General features: G+C 44.0%; 1 protein-coding gene across 1 annotated transcript in view; it reads right to left on the reverse strand.

Moving 5' to 3' along the window:
- HID1 (HID1 domain containing) overlaps positions 1 to 25,019 on the reverse strand; it is a 29,105-nt gene extending 4,086 nt beyond the window's left edge. Inside the window, exons 1-15 of the mRNA XM_072645626.1 lie at positions 24,798 to 25,019; positions 18,135 to 18,284; positions 16,292 to 16,462; positions 13,931 to 14,041; positions 13,094 to 13,200; positions 11,742 to 11,858; positions 5,673 to 5,895; positions 5,170 to 5,226; positions 4,189 to 4,329; positions 3,622 to 3,712; positions 3,256 to 3,407; positions 2,981 to 3,059; positions 2,131 to 2,295; positions 1,438 to 1,665; positions 209 to 342 (exon numbers count right to left, since the gene is read on the reverse strand). Of these exons, the coding sequence (XP_072501727.1) occupies positions 209 to 342; positions 1,438 to 1,665; positions 2,131 to 2,295; positions 2,981 to 3,059; positions 3,256 to 3,407; positions 3,622 to 3,712; positions 4,189 to 4,329; positions 5,170 to 5,226; positions 5,673 to 5,895; positions 11,742 to 11,858; positions 13,094 to 13,200; positions 13,931 to 14,041; positions 16,292 to 16,462; positions 18,135 to 18,284; positions 24,798 to 24,863 (1,992 nt within the window). The 5' untranslated portion in view covers positions 24,864 to 25,019. The remainder of the gene's footprint in view (positions 1 to 208; positions 343 to 1,437; positions 1,666 to 2,130; positions 2,296 to 2,980; positions 3,060 to 3,255; positions 3,408 to 3,621; positions 3,713 to 4,188; positions 4,330 to 5,169; positions 5,227 to 5,672; positions 5,896 to 11,741; positions 11,859 to 13,093; positions 13,201 to 13,930; positions 14,042 to 16,291; positions 16,463 to 18,134; positions 18,285 to 24,797) is intronic.
- Positions 25,020 to 26,700: the final 1,681 nt, after the last annotated feature.

Raw genomic sequence — 26,700 nt, forward strand, 5'->3', positions numbered from 1 at the left:
GGTCAAGTCAAGAGACAGATAATTGCAGAGATCCCCACCAAGGGAGGAACTCCAAACTTCTCTAATTCTAAGATGCTAGGTAGCATACTCCCACACTCATTGGGGATGTCAAGCATCCCCTCTAGCCTGTCTACCCCCAGGAAGGGCACCACCAACTTCTCCCTTCCCCTGGCTCTTGTGCCCTGGCTCTTTGATGCTGAGCCCTCACCCCATTCCATGGCTCTTCCTCGCTTTTCCTGGCTGGGGAGCTGCTCTCAACCAGGCTACGACGGGATTCAGGCTCCAAAGATTTCATTGTTCCATCCTCAGACACCTGTGACTTCTCTGTCAGTTTATCAATGCCTTGGGGGTGGAGTGGAGTGATGTTGGTGAATGAAGATAAATAAGTTTGGACAACAGTTGGTATACATTTCAAGTTTCTCCCATTCCCATTCCTACCCTAACGGTGAACACCCCAGATCCAAAGCTTTCCTATTTTGTATTTGGCCTGTTCTAAAGTTTCTCTTTCTCTTCTCCATCATTAATATTATATTAATGATGAATTCATTTTACCAGTGGACTAATGTAATGTAAAGAACACAGCACTAGAAAGACCTAACCTATGGAAATGTCTACACATGTCACATATGACTTTAGCAGGACTCTATAGAGCCTACTTCTCTCCAGCCTCATCATCAAAACTATTCATCAAAAAAAACATCAAAATAAGTAATTATGGATATAAAGGGGCAGTAGAATAGACACAAAGATTACAAAAACAAAAATCCAGAAGCTAAGGGAAATGTGCAAATATGAAAGACCAACAGAACTGTGTATTGAGGAGGATGGGAGGTTCACAATATTGGGTTTCAAATCTTAACTCTACTTCTACTACTAGCTGGTTCATAACCTTTTTGTGCTATGGACCCCTTTGACAGTCTAGTGAAATCTTTGGAACTCTTCTCAGAATAATAATTTTTAAAATTATTATTTAATAATATTTTTTAAAATTCATAATTGAAAGAAGTATTAGATTTCAATTAGAGGCTAGTGAAAATTAAGATATAAATTGTTTCATGGACCCTTTAAAACCTATTCATGGACTTTTTCCATGGACCCCAGGTTAAGAAGCCCTATTCTAGAGTTTGGGTCAACCCATTTGACATGGCAGGAGCTGCAGTGGGAGATCCCTGTTCATTTGGATCCCAGCTAAAGAATTGTTGTACTAACTGTTTGGCTATAGACAAAGTCCCTTAACCACTTTGGGTCACTAAGCAGACTACATAATCTCTCAGTTTCCTTCTAGCTTTAGCAAACTACAATTCTATCATGACCCCTCCCTGGTTCTCATTTCCTTGACATAAATTGAGGAGGAATGACTGCCCAGGTGATGTCACCACCTTGGCTCTCTAAACCTAGTAAGAACCTATTCCTGCTACCTCCTTGCCAGGGCCAGACCTGGTGTAGCCACTAGGCTGGTCTTGAGGGTACCCGGCTCAGCAGGGGCAGCAGGGCAGGAGCCCTCCATGGAGACACCTTCCTGGGAATTGGTTCGAGATAGAGTTTCAGGAGTCCTCCTACGACGCTGCAAGGCCTTGTGGATGGAGGCCATGTCTGTGGGCAGGTTGGCTAATTGGTGGAAGACACTTCGCTTTCGAATGATGGCATAGACAAGGTTTGAGTTGCCTAAAAGAAATGGTGAGAGAAGCAGGTCAAGCTAGTAGTTAGTCCTAGACTCAGAAAGGCTGTTATCAGGAAGAAAAAACATATTCCCATTCAATCCACATGGATTTGCTAGACACAGTGAATTTGAAGGGATTAGGAACATAATCCCAGGTATAAAAGACAACACAAGAAACCCATGGGAGAGGGTAAAAGGGGACCAATGGAAAGTCACCAAGAAAAGCTGATACTGAAACAAGCTGACTGGCCATACCCAAGAATACAGAGGCTTCCACCCTGTAAACTAGCCACAACCTTAGAAGCCTGGAGCTCAGGCATCTTCAAAAGGGCTCTGATCACATTTATTCCCTCATCTGGGAGAAGAGTATAAATAGCCCCCTCCCACAGGGGTGACCCCAAGGATCTAAAAAGCTGTAACAATGGAGATGGGGCAGATGGATGGGTGGGCCAAGGAAGGAGAGTTCTCACCATCAAACTGGTACTGAATGATGTTGTTAAAAACCTCAAGGAGAAAGAAAACCAGGTGATGGTTCTGGATAGCAGAAAACAGGAACCAGGTGGTAGAGAAAGCCTCCAGAAGGTGGAGTAGCTTATTGGCTGCAACCATGGACAAGCTCTTGAGATATGGAGACACTGGGAGGGGGAAAGGGTCAATCACTCTGGGCAGGCCCCAAAGTCTCCAAACCACACACCCTAGGCAAGGTTTGAAAATCATCACCCAGTCTAACTCCCCTTTCTGCCCTAGAGAGCAGAGATTTTCTAGCACATGAAAATTTATGAAACATAACCTTCTGTGTGTAAAGCCTTAAGCAAATGCCTATCTCACGTGCCCCTAGACTTACTCTGTCCAAGGTTGGGTCTATAATAATAAAAATGTGTCATTGTTACTGTTCAATCTTTGTAACCCTATTTGAGGGTTTTCTTGGCAATTTCCTTCTCCAGCTCATTTTACAGATGAGGAGATTGAGGCAAACAAGGTTAAGTAACTTGTCCAAGGTCACACAGGTGGTTAGTGTCTGAAGCTGAGCTCAGTCTTCCCCAACCTCTCTCTAAATCACCAGTGTAGTTGGGCTTTACTTCAGAATACCTATTCCCACCCACTAGTGATCTGCCTCCCACAGGGGCCCCAGGGACAGGAGGCTGACAGAGGGCAATCCAGCTGCTCCAGACACCAAGTCAGCACAAACTTGGTCCATAAGGTGCCTTATCAGCCTAATGAGCCAGAAGATTGGAAGCTGCCCTGGCTGCTTTTAGGCCTGAGGCCCTAGTGTCCCCTGGTGGTGAAAGTTGGGATAACTGATCCTTTCACCATCTTTACCATTTACTATGATGGTTAGCAAGCAGTCAAAGAGGGGCTGTAGGCGTTGATGGCCGCTGGTGATGATCTTGTGGAACACCTAGAGAGCAGTCAGTAACAGTAGATAGAGAGGGAAGTCAGCACCAGTCTAGACCATTTACCAGCCCACAGATCAGAAATGGCACAGTCCCACTGCTCCCTCCCTTCCCAACTCCCCAACTCCATTGGGTGTCATCACCACTAAGGACTAGGGCAGGAGTACTGCCTGATGGGCAAAGGGAAGCAACTGTTCTCACCACAATGAGCAGGTCAGCATGGGTGCCAGTAAAGACAGGGATGTCCATGGGAACTCGAACAGAATAGGGCTTGTTCAACCGAACCCCAAAGTTGCGTTCTCCACTCAGAAGCAACAATATGAAAACTCCGATGTGCATCAGGCCCACTCGAGCTGTGGCACACAGCACAGGAACCATGTTGGTCACAAGGGATGGACAAGGGAAAGGGTCAGAAAGGGGAATGGAGCAATGGGGAGAGGGGCAGGGATGGGGCAGGGACAACCATATAAGGATATGTTAGGTGGATCATTTGGGGAGAGAAAGAGGCTGAATTCCCTGTTCCCCAGGGGCAAAGAATGGAATAGGTCCACTCCCCCATGAACTTACACTGATCAGCTCTAGCATCATTGAGGAAAAAGAGGATGGGGACGAGGATATCTAACACATCACTGCTCTTCAACACGAAAAAGAGGAATTTCTTGAAGTGGAGAGGCAGATGAGAGCAGAGGAAGACAGGCCTGAATCAGAATGGGGAGGAGGTCCGGTGCCCCAAACCTGAGCCTCCCCAGGAGACCTCAACCCCCCATATCTATGAATAAGACCTCAACCCCCATCACTAAATGGGTCCAGGAGACCTTACTCTCTCACATTTCTAATTGGGCTCAGAAGACCTTACTACCTCCATCTTTGAGATGAGTCATAAAAGACCTTACTCCACCATCTCTCAGTAGATCTAGGGATCCTTGCCTCTCTCCCATCTCTAAGCAGACCCAGAAGACGTTGACTATTCCCCATTTCTGAGCTAACTCAAGACACCTCATGTAGATGGTAGGTGGTAGATGGTTATCTACCCTATCTCCAAGTGGACCCAGAACATCTCCTGCATTATTTCTGAGTTATCTCCTCTTGGGGTATCCCAGCTCCTTCCCAGAGGGTCCAGCTAAGGCTGCCCACCTTGTTGAAGTCACAGAGCTTCCAAAACAGAACTAGTAATTCCTGATGGAACTGGATTTTCTTGGCTGAGTTAGGCAGGTATGTCTGAAGCAGAGGGTTGGAGAGCAGCCGAGCCACACCCTTAAGGATGAACTGGAAGTCCTGTAGTGATACAGGGTTGGGAGCCAGCCTAGGGCTAGAGAACCATCCCCCCACTCATACACCATTACCTCTGGCATGAAGTCTAAATTCAGCCTCAATTTTGAAGCTTAGATTTTTTCCCATACCTGCCTGTCATAATCCTTTTAATCTCACTACCATCATCTCTTGTCTCCATTGACTCTTTAAGAGCAAGACTCTCTCCCCTCAGTAAGCTACGGACATTTCCAGGAGGCCAAGCCACTAGTCAATATCCAAGGCTCAAACCACTGCTGTTCCATCTTATCCCCCACAAAATACAGGTTGTCTCACAATGCTCTATTGTTATTACCTTTCAGGAGAGCTGACCTTTACTCCCTGAACTCTTCTCTAAGCAAGCCACCTCGTTTACTATTCCCACCAAGGACTAAGACCCTCCCCACTTCCTTCTCCTGATATGAAATCCTCTCTCCTCCATCAAAATATATTTTAAAGTTTCAGTCCAATTTTTTTCTTTCAGAGACATCTTTCCATACTGTTTCCTCCCTAGTTTAGGTCAATTCAACCTTTTCACCATCTTCCATCCTCCACCTTCCAAAGCATAGACTCACACACTCTCCCTGTGCATGGAATAATCTGTATCACTCATTAGTATTATACTTCTTTTGAAATGTGTGCACATGTGTGTGTGTGAATGCATGTGTGTATATGGGAGCATTTGTGTGTGCCCACGTCTACTTCCATTCTGTGGTGTCTCTGATACCAGGAACTATGACTCCTCTTTTTTCTGCATCTCCTTCAGGGGCTCTACACAGGAAAGGGCTCAGCCCCTTATCGTTTGAATGGGGGCAGCAATGGACTCACCTCCTCACGGTGAATTCGTGACAGGTAGTTCACAAATAGATTCTCAGGGCCTGGTGGCTGTGGGGAGGGATAAGCACTCTTATCAGCAACAGCTAAAGAGGTTTGAATCCAGTGAGCTTCCCCCAAGGCCTTCACCCACACCAGGAATCTCTCCAATAGGCCTAGAAGGCTAGTTGGAAGGACCTTGACCAGGTAGGACCTGTCAAGTAACTACATCTTAAAACAATTCCAGGTATCCAGAGTCCACAAGCAACAGTACCAGCGCCCACCTGCCAATCTCAGGCATACCAGGCAACTTGCACTCTGGCACCAAGAGCAGGTGCCCAACTAAAATATCTTGTCCTGGGCTTCAGATATGGGAAAAGTCAGAGGCCACATATGCCACCCATACCCCTGGGAGCAATCCTCATGTGGTCAGTCAAATTATGCAGTAGAAAAGACCAGTTTAGGAACACCCCTCACCCACCCACCCAGGAAGACAGAAGGGGATGTTGGGCCCTTACATCCACATCATCCATCGCAGTGCCTGTGGTAGTTCCATCTACGGTGGGGCTGGTGCTGGTGGCACTTTCATAGTCCAAGGTCACAATAAGTACCTGAGCTGCCTCCTCCACTAGTGGCTCTCGATAGTCAGAGAACAGCAGGTGGTTGTAAGGAATCCCATAGCCCACCGGGTCATAGGCACAGACGATGTTGAGAAGGGAGGTGAAGAGGGGCAGGGCGTGTCTGTGCAGAAAGGAAGACAATGGTGGAAGGGCTGAAATGAGTGGATCAGGGAGAGGGGCTAACAAGGCCCCGCAACGACCTCCCCCACCATGGCCAAGGTGACCCAGCCCCTTGTCCTCTGTCAGGAGCTAAGAGACTCCTTCCTCTCTGGACTCAAGCTTAGAACTGAGCAGGTTTGGGGAGGAAGGGCTCTCCATCAAGAGCTGAGGTAGATAATAATAAAAAATGACAGGTTATATTTATGGAAGACTTGCTTTCCTCATCAAAAGGTCCCTTACGGGCAGTCACACATCCATGCCATGGGAGACAAAGCCTCTTAGAGTTCATCTCATCTTACCTCCTCATTTCTTAGATGAGAGAACCAAGGTCTGCAGAGTTTAGATAACTGATGTCACATAGGCAGTAAGTGACAGGACCAGAATTCAGCCCTACTTCCTCTGAAGTCAGATCATCCAACAATCTTTTAACTCTATGCTACTGGCTCATTAAGGAAAACAATTAACATCAAGAGAACTGAAATTAGACTGGGAACAGGTGGAAGGGAGGAAATGTTCAGGCATTTCAGTCACCTTTGACCCTTTATGACCCCATTTGGGGATTTTCTGGCAAAGATACTCGAGTGGTTTGTCATTTTTTTTCCTCCAGCTCATTTGACAGATGAGGAAACTGAAGCACACAGAGTTAAGTGACTTGCCCAGGGTTATGCAGCTAACAAGTGTCTGAGGCCAGAGTTGAATTCAGGTTTTACTGACTTCAGGCCCAGTATATCTATCTCTCTATCTATCCAGTATGTGTGTGTGTGTGTGTGTGTGTGTGTGTGTGTGTGTGTGTGTGTGTGTGTACATATTTGGTATATCTATGTGTGTGTGTATATATATATATATATATAGTCTATCTGTACCACATATGCAATATCTACATAGACTACATATCTACATATATATATATATATATATATATAGTCTGTCTATATATCTGTATATCTATTCACTACACCACCTAGTTGCCCATAGTGTTAACAGTGTCTGAGGCTGGATTTGAATTCAGGTCTTCCTGACTCCAGGCCCAATCTATCTATCTGTCATATATCTATCTATATAGTGTATCTACATAGATACACTATATAGATGGAAATACCATATATACTATAGATAGATCGCTATCTATAGAGAGTAGATATCTATCTGTAGATTATCTATCTATCCACTGCACCACCCAGCTATCCATAGTGTTAGCTATTATTGCTTTGAATAAAGGATTTCTTAACATGCCAGGCACTGTAATTATTATTGTTACTATCACCATATAGTACTTTTTACAATTTCCAAAGCACCATTGCTTTGGAATGTATGTATATGTGTTTGCATACGTCTGTGTATTATAAATTTGTAAATATATTACATATTATCACACTTGATCTTCCCAACAATCCTTATGAGGTAAGTAGCCAGCAATGCAGTTTAGATATTATGAAATTGAAATGTAACAATGTTAGTTGACTTACTTTAGGTCAAACATAATAAAAGGAAAAATCCAGATTAGAACTTACATACTCTTACTCTCAGTCTTCCGTATTACATTGTCTCTGAGAGATGAAAAGGTATAGGGTATGAACTGGAGAAGAGTTATTCAGGAGAAGTCCATTATCCATACTATTGAGTGTATATGTCATATTATGATGACAGAAAGGGGACAGGGCAGTCAATAGAGCCATGGATGGCTCCTGGCTTCAGCAAGGAGAGATAAAAGTCCTAGTTCCTTTCCTTTCCAAAGGGCATGTCAGGTTAAAAAGGCCCCTATTTTGTGCAAGCCAGGTCTAGTAAGTGAGAGACAAGGTCAACCAATCAATAAACATTTATTAACTACCTACTATGTGATAGGCACTACGTGCCTGGTAACTCCCTAAGAGAGTTGTATTCTGGCCCTCTCCTTCCATGAGAGGGACTCTGGGGATAAAACAAATCATCACAGGAGCAAATGAAATAATATACGCAAAAATCCTTTGAAAACTCCAAAATATCATACAGGGTGGGCAGCCAGGTGGTACAGTGAATAGAACACCAGACCTGGAGTCAGGAAAATTCACCTTCTAGAGTTCAAATCTGGTCTCAGACACTTACAAACTGTGTGACCCTGGGCAAGTTACTTAATACAATTTGCCTTAGGTCCTCAAATGTAAAATGAGCTAGAGAAAGGAATGGCAAACCTCTCCAGTAACTTTGCCAAGAAAACCCCAAATGGGTTCATAAAGACTCAGACGCAACTGAAACAACTGAACAACAACAACATTACACACCTCATCCCATGACTACAGTAAGACTTCTGGATAGTTGTTTTTCCAGTGAGATACTTCACATTGTATTCTATTTTTTCATTCTTTTGGTTTTGTTTTATAATACATATATATGTGTATGTATATGTATATGTGTATATGTATGTGTATGTATGGAGAGATGGAGAGAGAAAGAGAGAAAAAGAGAGAGAGAGGGCACAGGGCAAGCTGAATATGAAAGAATGATATCTAAAAAAGAAAATTAAATGTTGAAAGGAATATACTAGGAGAAAGAGAAAGAGAGAGGTAGAATGCAGTAAATCATCTCACATAAAAGGGCAAGAAAGAGCTTTTACAATGGAGGGGAAGAAGAGGAAGATGAGGGAATAAGTGAGCCTTCCTTTCATCAAATTTGGCTTCAGGAGGGAATCTCACACACACACACACACACACACACACACACACACACACACACACACACTTGGGTATGGAAGTTTATTTACCCTACAGGAAAGCAAGGGGGAAGGGGGTAAGAGAAGGGGGGATAATGGAACAGCAGAACGAGGGAAGAGGTAATCATAAGCAAACCCTTTGGTAGAGGGACAGGTCAAAGGAGAGAACAGAATAAATAGAGGACAGAATAGGATCGAGGGAAATATAGTTAGTCTTTCACAACATGACTGTTATGGAACTGTTTTGCATGACCACAAATGTATAAGCTATATCAAATTGCTTGCCTTCTCAATAAGGGTGAATGGGGAGGGGGGAAAGAGAGAATATGGAACTCAAAAACGAATGTTAAAAATTGTTTTGCAACTAGGAAATAAGATATATAGGCAAGGGGGTATAGAAATCTATTTTGCCCTATAAGAAAATAAAAGGGAAGGGTATGGGGGGGGCAATGATAGAAGGAAGGGCAGATTGGAGGAAAGAGTAATCAGAATGTCCTGGGAGGGAGCCAGGGAGGAAATTTGAAATTCAAATTTTTGTGGAAGTGAATGTTGAAAACTGAAAATAAATAAATTAAAGAAAAGGGGGGGAAAGGGTGTCCATTCAAATAAATCTATCACATTACACATGTGTATTTGGTATCTCTGCCTCATTAGGCTGGAACAGAACATCTCATTTCCTTCTTCCTCTTTATAACCTCACAGGGTGCAGAACAGGACAATATACATGGGTGGTCTGTTCTGTACTAAAAGGTAGTGGTCCCTAAAAGGGAATGTGTCCACCTTCAGGGGATGTGTTAAGAAAATATCAGAAATTCATATTAGATTTATTTTTTAATCTTAATAATTTTAAGTAAATAATAATTTTTACTAACATTATTATTCTGATTGAAACTGGTACCCTCACTCAAAAGGTCTATATGTCAGTCATGCATCACCTAGGAAGGTGTTTCTGAAGGACATATGAGAGCTTTACAACAGCAAAGTGGATGATGGAGCCCTTACTCTGAACTGTGTTGTATTGCAGCTTATGTGCATGTGATTATTCTGTTACCTAGTTTGAACTAGTCATCACAAAATGGACAGGTATCTAAAAAGATTCCTGAAAAGAAACCACAGATTGAAAATAAGACTAATAATGTGAGCACAGGCAAATAATAAGAAAATGGTAGAGCTAACACTTTTCCTATCCCTGCTATGAGATCTTTGTCAGTCACAGCATAAAGTAAAAACAAAGATTATTTTATCAGGATTGACAAGAAATCCCCCCTGTAATAAAAATTATCAAGAAAATTATTTGATGTAAGAAATGATGAAGGAGTCAGTTTCAGAGAATCATGGGAAGAATTATATGAACTGATACAGAGTGAAATGAGCAGAACCATGAGAAAATTTTATACAAATTCTATCAGTTCTGTAAAACTTTAAAAGATTTAAGAATTCTTATCAACACAAGGATGAGCTATGACTCCAGAGGACTAATGATGAAACATGCTATTTGTATAAATTTGGACATATTTGGCCAACAAAAGAATTTGTTCTGCTTGAATACACATATTTGTTATAAGTTCTGTTTTTCTTTTTCATTTTAATAAGAGTATGAAGGGGAAAAATAAACCCTTGTTCATAGAAACTAAGTTAATTTTTAAAAAATAAAGTTATTCAACATATGGATTTATATCTGCTATAATTAATGATTAACTTTACCTTAAATGTATACTGTTCCTTGAAACATTACCTAATAATATCTTCCAGCTAAGATCCCAACTTCTACAGGAAGCCTTTCCAAATCCCTCTCAATTTTAGTGTCTTCCTTTTGTTGATTATTTCCTATATATCTTATGTAGCTTGTTTGTCCATTTTTGTTGTTCAGTCACTTCAGTTGTGTCCAGTTCTTTCAGACCCTCTTTGGGGTTTTCTTGGCAAAGATACTGGAGTGGTTTGCCATTTTCTTCTCCAGTTCATTTTACAGATGAGGAAAACAGGGTTAAGTGACTTGCCCAGAGTCACATAACTAGTAAGTGACTGATTTGAACTGGTGAAGATGAGTCTTCCTGACTCCAGGCCAGACACTATCCACCGAACCACCTAGCTGCCTATGTTTGTACATAGTTGTTCCCATAGTATCTCCTCCATTAGGTTATGAGCTCCATGAGGACATGGACTATATTTGCCTTTCTTTTGCCTTTGTACTTCCAAAACTCAGTAGAGTGTCTGGTACATAGTAGGCACTTAATGGACATTTACTGACTAACTAATAAGACTATGAAGTCACTAGGAAAAGCAGGAAATTTAAAAACTCAGCTTGTGTTGCTGAAAACGTGTCACTTATAAAAACTCTCATCTGCACACTTTAAAAACATGGACAGAAAAATTTCTAACTTATTTCAAAAGTTTCCAAACTAAGAGATTTGTCTGTTTGCCAAAAATATAAGAATGTGACATCTTAGTTTGCAAAAACTGACTAATATCAGAAAGCTGAATTTCAACAATAATCTTTTTATAATCAGTGAATTGCACCAAAAAAATGATTATATGGATTTAGTAAGCACAGCCAATTATGTATTTATTCTATTTGAATCTATGTATCTGTATCTTTCAGCTACAACATCCATAAAACTAAGTGTTGAAATAGACCAAATTTAGAACTAGACCTTCTAATCACTCCACAACAGAATGTTAAACTAAGATTTAAAAAAAAATAAAGTATATTCAATCACATTGCTGTGACTATAAAAATTACTAATAATATTTTAGAGGACATTATATTTATATCTTTATTTATGATCATGTAGTAATAATTTTAAATTATTTTAAAAATTATTTCATGTTGATCTCAATCTTTGAAAAATTTTATTTTTGCACATATCTTATAAGTACATAATGCCAGCACAGTAGTACATGTATGTGATTGATCAGTCAATTAATATTCATATAACTGGGGTGCATACTCAACATCTTTTTTCACTGATAGGCTGCATGATCAAAAATTTTGGATACAAATTCAGTAAGAGGTCTTTGATGATGAATTACAAGTCATCACCACTAGAGGGAGCAGATCCCTAGAATCACACTCACACTCATACCCCCACCCACACCCCCACACACACAGGGTCAAGCCTCACCTGTTCTCTGTGGAGCAGAAGAATTGCACCCAGGGATTGGCACTGTTGCTGTCAGGGGCCGGGGGTAGGTACATCGCCTCAGAGAAACAAGTCAGCAGCAACTTCAGCAGCTCGGTCCTAAGACATATAGGGCAGTCAGGACCCAGAGAGCCCCTTTCCTGGCATAGACCTCCCCTTCAAGGACTCAATATCACAGAATCACTGAGTTGGAAAGACCTTCAAAGGCTAACTTCTATCTGACCAAGGATCCCTATATCAAGCCTTCAACTGATAGGAAAACCCATTACCTCCATTCCACTTTGGGACTACTTTAATTGTTAGGAAGGTTTTTCTCCAACTGAAATCTGCATCCCTCTAGATTCCACCCATCACTCCTGTCTAGTTCTGTCCTTGGAATGGAGAAAGAACAAGCCTACTCTTTCTTTAACACGGCAGTTCTCTGAACACTTAAAAAAGGAATCTCCCTTTTTTTCTCCCCACCAAATTTCTTCTTTTCTAAGCTTAAAAAGGGGAGCAGGGGGTAGAGTTTATTCAGTCAAATCCTCCTATATCATTACACTGTAAGATCCTCAGGGGCAAGGACTGTCTTTTGCTTTTCTTTGTATCTTCAGTATTTAGCACCGTGCTTGGCACATAGTAGGGGCTTCATAAATATTTATCAATTGACCAACTAACTGCCACAATCTCAAGACCTTTCACCATACTCATCATCCTTCAGACAATGGGATGTTCCATATTGAAAACAATATTCCAGATGTGGTCTGACCAAGACAAAGTATAGCTGGGACAAGTGCCCCTTTTGGTCTGGACATTATGACTATCTGAATGCAGCTTCAAATTGAATTAGCTCTTTTGGTTTCCACATCACGTTGTTGACTCATATTAAGCTAGGGAACCACTAAAACCCCCAGATCTTTTTCGCACAAACTGTGTTGTAGCCATTCCTTCCTCATCTCAGGCTGGGAAGTTTATTTTGTTTTTATCCAAGTGTAGGACATTATATCTATGTTGCCTATAAGTATATCATATGTTTACATCTATTAAATTTCATCCTTAGGAAATTCAGTTCCTCATTCTAAAGTGTCCAAATTCTTTTGGATCCTGTCATTTGACATATTATACCTCTCTCCCAGCTTTGTGACTCTTTTAGAACCATTCTGTTTTAGCATTTGCTATATTTCTCTCCAGGTACTGAAAAAGGATAAACAGAGTCCTGCAAGACTTTACAATCACTGATGGGCTAGCTGGGAGGGGAGGAGAGCGGGAAGACATTCATTATACCAGACATCCAGTAAGAACATGCATGCACAACCATGTATACCCTCTAGGGTCTGGGCTCCTGCTGGGCTCACCGGTTCAGGTCATGGGTATAGTTGGGCTGTGGAGAGTGGGCAAAGCCCACACCAGCTTCCCAGATGTACTCACAGCTATCCAGGGAATGAATGTCTTCTGCTGAGTCCTGGAGAACAGGGTTTGGGGAAGGTGGCAGAAAGGAGGGATCAGGCCGGAGGAAAAGTCTTGTGGTTCCCCCCCTTAAGTGTAGCATTAGATGGTTGACACCCTATTTCCCACCTTTCAAAACTCTAGCCATTCCCATCAGCAGTCCCACCCTTCCTTCCTCCCCCTGCTAAGCTATACACCAGTACCCAGGCTTCTTGTCATACAAGGGGAAAGACATTTTTGTGTAGAACCTATAGGAAGCTATTTTTACCCTCCACTCTAATATCCATTCTATGTGCAAAGGATAGGAAGCTGGAGCTATTGGAGAGGGGAAAGGGTACCAGTCCTGACTAGAGGGGAGAGGAAAGAAGTGAGTCAGAGGATACCTCTAAGGTCTAAGGGGCAGGAGGGAAACACAGTCCATTACATGGGACCAACCTTACCCAGACTAGCAGCCAACTCAGTAGGAGACAATGAGCATCTGTCTCCCAGGCCATGCATGTAATGACAGGTTTTTCAACTTCTCTATTAGCTGCCCTCACCATCCCAGGGCAGCACCAAGTACCAGAGCTGTGACTAAGAGAAGCCGTCCTTGACTAGCCATCATCCACGCCCCAGCTTCATCCCCAAGACTGTCCCTATCTCAATTCCAGAGGAACAGTATTTTTTGCTACCCAGAAGATGAAGAAGACAGCCCATGGGCATGTCTCCACTCCCCTAATACACATACGCCATAAAACCCAACTCACCACAGTACTCCTTCGATGGCTCTGAACTGTAAAGTCTGGGCAGAAGAGCAGGTCAGCAATGGCCAAGAGCAGGGACTCTGCCAAGGGCCGGGCATTCTCATCCTCCTCACCCTGCCAACAATAGGAATGTTCATGGACTGACTGACAGCTGACCCCAGGAAATTCTAAGACTCAAGAGTCATATACTAGTAGGGCTATGCACCAGACAGGTATACACAGATACAAGATAAAGCAAAGAAGCCACTAGGCTTTGGAGAGGGAGTTCCTCATATTCTTACATAATTTGCTTTTAATAATTTCTGACCCTGTAAATGGCTTCCTTTGTACATATTTGTTTGCATGATGTCTCGTCCATTAGACTGTAAGCTTCTTGAGGTTAAGGACAATCTTTTGCTTCTTTGTGTATTCTTAGTGCTTAGCACAATGTAGGCACCTAACAAATATTTCTTGAATTGAAAGGCAGAAGGGAAATGTCTTAATATAAGGACATCTGCTTTGAAGGGAAGTTCCTCACATGTCAGGAACCAGTGTGGGGAGGGGTCTCAATTTGGGCTAACCAGAAAGCCAGTTGGCACAGTGGTTATAACTCTGGACTTTAAGTTCTGCCTTAGACAACTTACTAGCTGTGTGACTGGTCTGTTCCCTCATCTGTAAAATGGGGATAATAATAGCACCTACCTTACAGGGTCTTTGTGAGGATCAAATGAGATAACATATGTAATGTGCTTTGAATATCTTAAAGTGCTATTTATATGCTAATTATTGATGATGATGATAATGATGAAGAAGAAAGGAGCTAAGGACAAGGGTGATTCAAAGAGAGGCAAAGCTCCTCCTCGTATGTGTCCTCTCTCCAAACTTCTCAGTTAGCAGCTAGCGAAATAGCCCAGTCTATCTCCCTCCCACTTTCCCAGTCCCTTCCTCCTCCCCCCATGCCAGTACCCTGGCATCTGACTCAAGAGGTTGAGGTAAAGGGAGGGTATCCTAGGCTTAAGTGGCACATGACCCAAAAGTTCCTTTGAAGTAGAAAGTATCCAGGCTTTGGAGTGCCAGCACCCAAGGCATATCCCTGCTGTTCTCCGTCATCCTAGCCCTGGACACTGTCCTATTCTCCCCTCCTCTTCCCCATCTTCCTCTCCAGCTAACTCTGCCACTACCTTTGTCCTAGCCCCAAAGAGACCTAAGATGGGAGTGGGGGGGTGGGGGAAGAGAAGATAAGGGCCCAAGAGGGCAGAGATGAAGGAAATGGAGGCCTGGAAGGAGGGAGGCAGCAGGCAGACAGGTTCATACCAGGCAAAGGGGAGACCAGGAGTCTTGCATCCTGTTTTCTACCTATCAGCCTAAATTATCACTCCTTCCCTGCCACATCCCAGGGAGGGATCCAAAAAAAAAAAAGGCATCAGGATATAATGAAGGAAAATTATCCCTTTAGTATGAGAGATGTAAATTCTAGTCCCTTCTACCACTAACAAGCTATATGAGTTTGGGCAAATTGCCTCCTCCTTTGGTCTTCCCATTCTTCATCTGTAAAATGATGGAATTGGACTAGACCAGGAGCTCTTAACTGGGGATCTACAGACCCCTTTATTTCATGAGATACATGAAATAAAATTACATCTTTATTTTTATATAAATGATACTTTATATAATTAATATGAATAATATAAATGATGAGTAAAAACAATAGTATTTATATAGCACGTTAAGGTTTGCAAAAGGGGCAATTAGGTGGTGACAGGCCTGGAGTCAGGAAGACCTGAGTTCAAATCCTGGCTTAAACACTTACTAGTTGTGTGACCATGGACAACTCACTTGACCTTATTTGCCTCAATTTCCTCCTCTATAAAATGAGCTGAAGAAGGAAATGGCAAACCACTCTCATGTCTTTGCCAAGAAAACCTCAAAATGGGATTATGAAAAGTCAGAAACAACTAAACAACAACAAAAAAAAAGGTTTGCAAAGCACTTTACACATGTTAACTCTCTTGATCCTTATACAGCCCTGTGAAATAGGTGTTATATATATCCACTTTTACAGATGAGGAAACAGATGAATTCCAGAGAAAGGAAATGATTTGCCAAGGTCACATAACTAGTGTCTGAGACAGAACTCAATATGCCACCAAGCAAACTGCCCTCTTCCTACAAATCCCTCCCCTTTCCCCCTCACATATAAACCTTTGCCCTTCCCCCTCCCCTCTTTCCTGGCCCGTAGACATATCCTGGCCCTTTCTCCCTCCCTCCCTTCCTCTACCTCCATCCCTCCTTCTCTCTGTCTCTCTCTGTCTCTCTGTCTCTCTCTCTCACACACACACACACACACACACACACACACACACACACACACACATGTACACACACCCCTTCTTGGCCAGCTCCAGGCACCGTAGACCAAAAGAAGCCCCTCCAATCAGGATCCTCAAAGATGTAAGGCAGCACACGAGTGAGGAGCCGGCAACAATTGAGGACAATCTGCTTCTCTTTTTCTGAGTGGCAGCCGCTCTCCGATCCCTGCACCAGCTTCTCTACTGCCTGTCATTAGGGAAAGAAGGTGGGGAGACAAGGGACTCACCTTAAATCAGGTTCATTGGTAACACATCATTTCTAATTAAAGGTTAGGGGATCCATTTAGAATATAAGCTCCTCCAGGGCAGGGCTAGTCTCACTTCTGTATTTGTTTATCTAGCCTAGTAAAGGCTTAATAAATAGTGATGATGATTCTAAGAGAAAACATAGTGTCTGTGCCAGTCTGGTACCAGCCTGAAAGGAAGAGAGGTCCTAACAGGTCTGGGCCAAGGGATGGATCACAACCCTACCTCACTATACATCCCACAGTTCTGTCAAGATATTAAGAGACACCATGTTTCCAGAGCGAAGGGCCAGCAAGCAAGCAGTGCCCTGAGCTTGGTGTAACAATAATCCTTTGCCTCTGGCTCAGATATTCTCTGAGCTCAGACGAGTTCTGGTCACGAAGCCCTGCTATGAATCAAACTTGCCACATGATCTCTGTTACTTCTCATTGTCAGGGCTACTGCTCACCACACAGCCATTGGTGTAAGTATTGAGATCTCCTCACACTGCCTTGGGTGCCCCCCCACCAGGAGCAGGGGCCCCAGCACAGGTGTCTAGATTTTCTCTTTGTTTGCAAGCCATTTCCTTCACTTTGAAATTAAATTTCTATTTGGTTCCTGACTCTCCTGTTTCTAGTCCACTGAGTTTGGCTCTAGTCATCCACAGGTTAGAGGCTGGTTCGGTCCAGTTGACAGTTCTAAGCTGTAGAAAGGAGGCCTCTAAGCTCTAACTCCAGAAGAAAGGCTCCTCTCCCCTGACAGCACTGGGGAAATAAGGAGGGGATAGATACCCCAAACAGCAGGAAATAAGCATTCAGGCAGAACAGGTAGGAGGCACATGGGGAAAAAAAAGAGTAAAACCTAAGCTCCCCAGAGACCATCCCAGTGACCAGTTTAGGAAGAAAAACCCAAAATCATTTGCCCAGTCCAGAACGCTAAAGTCAAGTGGGTGGGTAGAAGAGGCAAAATCAGAGGTACATAGGGAGAAGGTATAGTCAACAACGTTATTTCAGTCCTGTTCAACTCTTCATGATTCCACTTGGGGTTTTCTTTGGAGGGGTTTGCCATTTCTTCCAGCTCATTTTATAGATGAGGAAACTGAGGCAAACAGGATTAAAGTGACTTGCCCAGGGTCATACAGGTAGTAAGTGTCTGAGACTAGATTTGAACTCATGAAGATAAGTCTTGGTGATTTCAGTCCCAGCACTCCATCTGCCGCACCACCTAACTGTACCACCTGGTAGCTGGGTGGTCTAGTGGATAGCAGGAGTGGGGAACCCCTGCAGCTCTTTGACTGATGTGAAGTTTAGATTCAGTCAAAGGGCCCATGCTTGAGGACCTAGAGGACCACGCATGGCCTCGACGCTGAAGGTTCCCCATCCCTGGTCCAATAGAGCAATGAATTTAGAATCAAAATGATTCATCTTCCTAAATTCAAATCCAGTCTCACACACTTACTAGCCTAGTGACCTTAACCAAGTCATTTTAACCCTGTTTGCCTCAGTTTCTCCATATGTAAAATGAACTGGAGAAGGAAATGTCAAACCATTCCAGTATCTCTGTCGAGAAATACTTCTCTGTCAAGATCTGTGGGACAGAAGGAACATCAGCCCTCCCCCAGGGCAGCCCCTCACCTTATAGCACAAGGTGGCCAGGTTGGATGGTGACTCCTCCCGCACTGCCCTGATCTCCGCTGCTGGAACTAGCGCAAAGACGTCCTGTACTGAGGTGGCTGAGTCTGCCCAGAACTGGTCCCAGAAAGCATCATCTGTGGCCTCCACAGGCTGGAAGGGAGATGAAGCATCCAGAAATGTCATTCCAACCACCTACCTTCCCTCCCTCAATCCTGAGAATTGTTCAGGAGACACAGGGCTCACCCACCTTTGCCCCTTGCCCAAAGGAGATCTCAGAGGACAAAGGAAGGGAATGTCAATGGTTCCCTCTCTGGTCCCAGCCAAACCTCAGTTTCACTTGGGGAGAACTCCGTAACTACCTCTGAGCCCCCCATAGAGTCTTCAACAAGGGACCTGGTTACTGTGTAGGCAGCAAATAAAGAAACCCAACAGGAAAAGGAGTCCAGGCAACACAACAGAGACCATTGGGGAGGAGTGGGCACTGTGGTCAGAGGAGCGACAAAATGATGACATTTTATTCTGAGCTACACCATAGCATAGCTGCGTAACCCTAGATATCTCTCTCTGAGTCTAAGCCAGAGCAAGGCGACCACAATTAAAAAGTTCTGGCAGTGTCTGGGATCTCAGGCCACTGCTACTTTTTCTCTCTGTTCACAGAAATAGTATCTCTCCTCACAGAAACAGTATCTCTCCTCACTAAAGCCAGTTCCCTTACTTGTATCCCTTACTTCTTTCAAGACCTTCCAAATATAAACTTCTTTGGTATTTTAAGCCCTTCACAATCTGGCTCCAGCCTACCTTTAGAAATTCTTAAACATTACTCTCCTTCCAACACTCTGTAGTCTGGCTAAACTGGTCATCTTGCTTTCCCTCATACATAACATTCCATCTCCTTCACAGGCTGACTTCCATGTCTGGAATGCACTCCCTCCTCACTTCCATGGCAGGATATGGACTCAGGTCTTCCTAGCACATAGTAGGTGTTTAATAAATGTTTGTTTCCTTCCTTCTTTCCTTCCTTCTTTTTTTCTCCTTCCTTTCTGACTAGAATCTCTATCCTTCAAAGTTTAGTACAAATAATCCCAACAGTCTCTCACATGAGGCCTTCATCTCCCCCCATAAACACACACACACACACACACACACACACACACACACGCAAAACTCCTAGTACCTCCCCTTCCCAAAATGTATCTACTTGGAATTGTACATATTCTCTCTTTTAGAGCAGAGACCACCATTGTTTTTGGGTCTCTGGTACTTATACCCAGAACATAAGTGCTTAATAAACAAATAAAGACATAAACATAGATAAATAGAACGTAAGCACCTTGAAGGCAATTATTTCACTTATGTTTTTGTATCCTCAGCACCTTGGACAGTCTCTGGCACGTAGTAGGTGCTTAATAAAAAATCTTTTCATTGATTGACTTATTATCTCCATTAATCATCCCTTCTCTTTCAAGTATTTTTTTCTTTTCTTTTTTTTTTGCAAGGCAATCAGGGTTAAGTGACTTGCCCAGGGTCACAGAGTTAATAAATGTCAAAGACAGATTTGAACTCAGATCCTCCTGACTCAAGGACCAGTGCTCTATTGAATGGGCCATTTTGCTGCCCTTTTCATATATTTTCAATCTTTTCCTTCCTACTGGATTCTTTCTCTCCATCAACAAATATAATCAAGTCTTCCCCAATCCTTTAAAAGAAAGTATTTTTTTAATCTAAGTAGTGCCTTTAATACTTTAAAAATGTTTGTTTAGTTGAATTCTACCCTGACTAGTTATCATCCAATCTCTCTCCTTTTTTTTTTACTGCTAAACTTGTTAGAAAAATCAGTCTATGCTCCATACAACATCACTACCCTCAGCTCTTTGCAAAGCTTCTGCCCCCACCATTCTGCTGAAACTATTCTCTCAAAGGTCAGTACTGACCTTCTCATTACCAAGTCCAGCGGTTCTCTTTGGGTTCCCATACTTTCTCCACTAATCTACTTTGTGACAGTGCTACAGGGTACCATCACCATCTTTGCCTTCATAAGCACCACCCTCTTCTTGTTTTCTCACTTCCTCCCTCACTACTCCTCTACTTTCTCATCCTCTTCTCAATCCCATTACACCGGTATTCTGAAATGTCTATTCTCCTTTACTCACTCATGCCCATGGTTTAGAACAATCTCATTCATTCCTTCAGTCAGATGACACACAAGTCTCTACCTCCAGGGCCTGACTTGGCTTGGAGTTCCAACTCAAATGCCTACAAGACAGTTCTTCAATGATGATCCATTGAAACCACAAACTTAACATGTCCAAAGTCAAACTTTTTAAATCTCTCTTCCTAAACCTGCTTCTCCTTGAATGTTTGCACTGTCCTTCCATTCTCCCATGTTCACAATCTTGGCATATCTTTGACCCTCTCCCGTCACTGATTCCATCAACAATAAAGTCTTCTTAATTCCTCCTTCATATTTGCTGTAGTAATCCTTTCTTTTCCAGTCCTAGACTGCCATCACCCCATTACAGACTTTCATTACTTGCCTAGATTAGTGAAGTGACCATCATCATCGTCATCATAGATAGCATTTATACAAGCACTTTAAGATTTGCAAAATGCTTTCCAGATATTATCTCATTTTATCCTCACAACAACTCTGGGAAGTAGGTGCTCTTATCATCATTTGCAGATGAGGAAACTAAGGCAGAGTTGCTGCCAGTTAAGTGACTTGCCCAGAGTCACACTGCTAATAAATATCCATGGCAGGATGTGAACTCAGGTCTTCCAGCACAGTGCCTGGCAGATAGTAGATGCTTAATAAATGTTTGTTTCCTTCCTTCCTTCCTTCCCATTCAGGTTTCTATCCATTGCACTACCTGGTTGCTTTTTAACAACTTTTCTCAATTTTATTTTCTGCTCCCTACCCCCAATCAATAGGTAACTCCCAGGTAAGAAAACTCCCTCTTCCATGCAGATCTGTACATTCTCTGCAGTTTATATAAAGGTTGTCTAGAGCAGTGAGAGGTTAAGTGACTTGCCCAGAGTCATAATGACACCATGTGAGCAGGACTCAGGTCTTACTGTCTTTGAGGACAGCTCCCTATCTACTATGCAAGGCTACTCTGCAGTTTTTATACTGCTATCAAAATAATCTTTTTTTCTAGTCTGCTAAAAAAATCCTCAATGGTTCTCTACTGCCTATTGAAGAAAATTCCAACTCCCCTGTCTGACATTTCAAGGACTGGCACAACGTGGCACCACCCTATCTGACTTTTTCTTATTCTATTTCTTTCCTTGAACTCTGTGGTTTAAACTGGACAACTCCTTGTCCCCCTGAACACATCATCTGCTCTCCTATCTCCATGTCTTTGTTGTCATTCAGTCATGTCTGATTCTTCATAACTCCATTTGGGGTTTTCTTGGTAAAGATACTGGAGTGGTTTGCACTTTGTTTTTCAACTCTCTGATGCACTTATCTTGTGAATATAATATATTTTCTGAATTAGTGTCTTTTTCTCCATTAGACTATAAGTTCCATGATGACATATGTCTTGAATAAATGTTTGGTGAATGAATATTTAATGTATTTTTTCCCCAAGTAGGAGGAAGCAAACAATACAGGCTCCTCTTCACAAGCCTATCTGCCCTCTGGGCTCAGTCTCCACAAGTTCCTCTGTCATGAATTCAGAGGTGGGTAAATATCTTAAAAGTCCCAGAAACTCTCATAGCTGGTTTTTATATTGACTTAAATTGGGGAAAACCACTTCTCTAGGGCTTTGAGGAAACTAAGGCAAAAAAGGTTAAATGACTTTTTCAGGGTCACAAAGTTAGTAAATGTCTGAGGCTAGATTTTAACTCAGAAAAATTAGTCTTTCTGACTCCAGGTCCAGCATTCTATCTACTGTGCCACTTAATCTATGCCTTTACTTGTGTCCTATGCCTAAAATGGCCTCTATCTCCTTTCCCCAACCATTGCTCCTGGAATTCTTAGCCATTCTATAGAGTCCAACTCAAATGCTGCCTCTATAACTAACGCCTGCTGTTGGCAGACACCTTCAAATCCCCTGTTGACGCCCCCTCCTCTTCAGATCTCACCAGCAGCCAATGACAAGGCAGCATTTCCACTACCCACTGGCTGAAAAAAGGGGACCAGGTGACTGATAGAAATGGTAGTTTCTTTCTGGGGTTGTCCAGTTCAGAGCATAGGGTTCATGGAAAGAAATAAAATAAAAAGTCAGACAGGGTGATGCCACATGGTACATGTCTTTGAATATCAGGCAGAGGAGTTAGAACTTTATTTAACTGGGATCCTCAGGACTATTTCAAAACAACCACCACTTTCTCCCTAACCTTCCCACCAGGACACCACCCATTTAGGGAAAGGGACAGGAAACAGAAAACCATTGAGAACTACAAGGCGCTCTGAACCAGGCTCAGATTGTCTGCTAGGGGCTGGACTATGGGGCTAGCTAGGAAGAAAACAGGATGCACCACAGGAAAGTCAAAGAGGCGGCTCTAGCCTCAGTCACAGGAAAAGGCTGCTGGGTTCTTCTCACCGCCTAACCAGAGCCATCTATTCAAATCCTAACACTATCCCAAAGAGACTGAGGCCTGGACCTTACTCACATAGGGAGAAGGTACTAACAGGGCTGGTCTTGGCAGGGAAAGCTTGGCTTCATTTTCCTCATTTTCACAACAAAAGTAACAATTTCATCACTTTCCCTCCAGGCTGGGATTACAATCAGGGATAGAGAGTATGAAGTAGACCTTTGTAGGGAAGAGAACATGAAAGAAAAAAATACGCTTTTCTCAGTTTGGCTTCCAAAACGTACTTGGTCCCTTTGGGGATCAATCACCTATCAAACTCTTTTTAAGAGTTCACCAACGTTCACTGAGCCAAAAGCCACATGTTACATTCCAGTCAGGGTGTGTCAACCTCATAGGTAAATAAGGGAGCTTTCCACTTCTCCATGTAGCACCTCACACGTGGGAGCTTATCTTTCATCCCTCTCTCTGCTCTGTACCCAGTTTTGGTTCTCCTACCCACAAATCCATGGACTTGGAAACCTACACCAGCCTGAGGTTGACAAGGGTAGCTGGAAACACAGAGGGACTGAGGAGGTATTTCAGTTGGGAAGGGTCTCCTTCAAAGACCCATCAAACATTTACCTGGGAGTCTGGGGAAGGTGATATTGGGAGAGCAGCAGTGGCCCGACAATTTTAGGGGAAGTCAGTGTTCCACTGTGACACCCTGAGCACAATCCAAACCGTGGGGAAAAAAGAAAAAATGGAGAGGCCCTGGAGAGTTGTGAGGCCAAAGAGAGTCAAAATGAGAGAAACCAAAGAGGAGGGTCATCTGTAATACCTGTTGCTATTGTAAAGAACCTGAGACCCAAAGAGATCAGAGGACCTGACCACTAGTAAGTGGCAGAGTCAGGTTTGAAACTCAGTTTCTATGACTCAAGCCTAGGACTGTTCCCTGCCCCATTGAAGATAAGATAGGATCAACAGATTAAAATAAGAACCCCAGAGCACTTCAGTTCAGGTATCTATGCCATCTGATTGGAAGAACTCAGGGGATCAGGTGGAGGGGGAGCGGGCAAGCGGTGAAACAGGAAGGAAAGAAGGTAAGAAGAACAGAGCTATATCTGACCATAGGTAGGAGGGAAAGCAGATCTATATTCGGGGAAGAGGTGAAGTGTAATGTTCCCAATAGGGAGGGAGGGAGTGCAAGCGGGTGCCCCCAGGGTCCTTTCCCGATCTCTGTGTAGGGTTCTATGGTGCCTGGAGGCTGAGATGAAGACACAGTTTGGGTTCTGCTCAACCCAGGCAGAGGGCCTCAGCATAGCTATCAGTGTTTGGGGTGCCCAGCTGGTGGTGGAAACGCCTGTGCCCCTGTTCTATCAACCAGCCCATATACTCTGTAAGACGTAGCGACCAGGGGGCACCCCAAACACATCCCGCATACACACAAGTATCAGCTTTGACTCATAAATCAACTCTGTGGTCGGCTGTCTCTGGTCTGGGTCATAGGCTCCCAACAGTTAGGGGCAACGCGCAGGGCACCTGCCACCACCCCCTCCCCGGGCTAGGATTTCTACAGTAGCCTTAAGGAAGTGTCCGGGCCCTCTCTGGGCCCCGGGGCTAGCACAGCCCAACCAGGCCCGACCACGTCCAACGCACACCAGCTGTTTCCCCCACCAGCTCCGGCTTTGTTTGCACTGAGTCATCCAAGGCTAAGCGTCCGGACCGACTGGCACCCAGGGTGGGTGGGAGCCGGAACCGAAGGAGGGAATAGCTCCTGGGAGGGGGAGGAGGGGAAAGACACGAAGGGAGGGGGTGGGGAGCGGAGTTGCCTACCGGCGTAGGCACACGTCAGCCTAGGGCAACAACCACCCTGGGGGCCAGGGGCCTGGGGATGCCCGGGGGGGGACTGCTCCGCTCAGCCCCGAGCGCCCTCCATCATACCGCACCTTCCTCCCAGCCCAGTCTCACACACACACCCCCCACAGACGGCCGCGGCTGTGGCTATGGCCTTGAACAGAGCCGGCTTCCCCAGGCGGCCGAGGAGCCCGTGGTGCAGATCGGCTCGGCTTCCAGATGATGGGGATGGGGTTGGGGAGGAGCGGGGAGGGGGACGCCCCGGCTCGGCTCCCTTGGCCCGGCCTGCACCTGAGTCTTGGTGGTGAGCTGGATGACCGCCTTCCGGAAGTTCAGCTTGGAGTCGGCCGTCCCCATGTCTCCTCCCGGAGCCGCCCGATCCCGGCCCCGCCGCCGCGGGAGACTCTCCCGATGGACGAGAAGAGATCCCCGAGTCCCGTGCGTCCCGGCCTTGCTCCACCTCCTCCTCCAGGCCCGGCCCTCCGCCGGCACCTGCCGCTCCAGCCCTGGCTCCCTGCGGCCCTCCCCATCGCCGCCCCGCCCCCTTCCCCATCACTGGCCAGCTCCCTCCTCTGCCTCTTTCCCTTGCTCTCTCCCTCCTTCCCATCCTTGTATTTGCCTCCTCCGCCACTCCTTCCCTCCGATTCCCGTTCCACTGCCTTCTCCCACCACCTCCCGTGCACCATCTCTGTCTTTGTGTCTCCCTCACGTCTTCCCTTCTCACCATCCTTGTTCTGGTCCTTCCCATTTCATCTTTTTATTTATTCCTCCATTTATCTCGACAACATTTGTTAAATGCATATTATGTGAAATCCCTCTTCTCCATCCCTCTCCCTAGCCCTACCCTCACCACCATCCCGAACTTCTCATTTCCATTTCTTCTCTTCATATCTAGCCCTATCCTTTTCCTCTCTATGCTTCCGTTCTTTACTATTACAATTCTGCCTCTAGTTATCCCTTACCTGCCCCATTCCCTACCCCTATTTCTTCTTTACCACGCCTGTCCCCATTGGCGGCCCCTGATTCTTTCCTTCCCCTCACCTTCCTTAGCCCTACCGAAATGAAGGTGCCTAATTCTCTCTGTCTCTGTCTCTGTCTTTCTGTCTCTCTCTCTGTGTCTGCCTCTCTCTCTCTCTCTCTCTCTCTCTCTCTCTCTCTCTCTCTCTCTCTCTCTCTCTCTCTCTCTCCCCCCCCCTTCCCTTTCCTCCCTTTCAGTTCCCATCTCCCTCTTTTCTAAATGTTTACACCCACACCCTCTTTCCCATTCCCCCTTTCTTCTTACTCTGTTCCTTACCCTTTTCCTACCTGTTTCAGATCCTTCAGTTATTTTAATGAAGATAATTTGTAATTTTTGCATTTCGTTTTACCAAAGTTGGTGGTTAGGTGATTCTGCTCCTAAGTAAATAGTTTCTCAGACAAGCAGTACCAGTGAGGCTAATTTCCTAACTCTACTTTCTAACCATTTCCTGGGAATCTTTTTTAAAATATTAAATTGAGATTAGCATTAATCAAGTAAACAGACAAAAAGTTAAAAGTATCCATAAAAGTGATGAATGTTTCCTTAATACTTGTCAAAATGCAAAGATGAAATCTATCCTGTGTGTCCCATATTCAATTCAATTAAGTAGAATTTAATAAACACTCCTATCTGTAAGGCATTGTGTTGGATCAGAGATACAATGACAAAAATGAAATAGTTCCTGCCTTCAAGGAGTTTACATTCTACTGGGAGAAAACCATATGTACATAGATAAGTGTAATAGTCAGTGGCCCAGGAACAGAGAGGGAGAGTTGGCATGCTCTTTCTCACTAAGGGGCTCAAGAGGACTGGATCCAGTCCTGGCAGCAGGTTCCTCACTTCCTGACATCTAAAAAAGGGGGGCTCAGGATCTTCTCAAACTCCCTAGCTCATTACACTTCACCCAAAGCTTAGTTTTGGCTCACATGTAGGATATCCTCAAAGGAATTAAAAGAGTCTCTTCTAGAAAAGTACTTATTGCAAAAGTAGATCCTAGGAATTGGGTAGCTACTTATTTCCTTGACCATAAAAGAAATGCTAAAGTAAGAGAGTGACCCTTGAAGAGAGTGACATTTCATGTGTATGGGGCATAAGTCTGATTCTAGAAAATCATTTGATAATTTAAGTCTGCCTTAAGTCACTTATCTGAGGTCATAGGTCTGCCCAGATTTCTAA

Source organism: Notamacropus eugenii, chromosome 2 (assembly GCF_028372415.1).
Source record: "Notamacropus eugenii isolate mMacEug1 chromosome 2, mMacEug1.pri_v2, whole genome shotgun sequence".
NCBI classification, from domain to species: Eukaryota; Metazoa; Chordata; class Mammalia; order Diprotodontia; family Macropodidae; genus Notamacropus; species Notamacropus eugenii.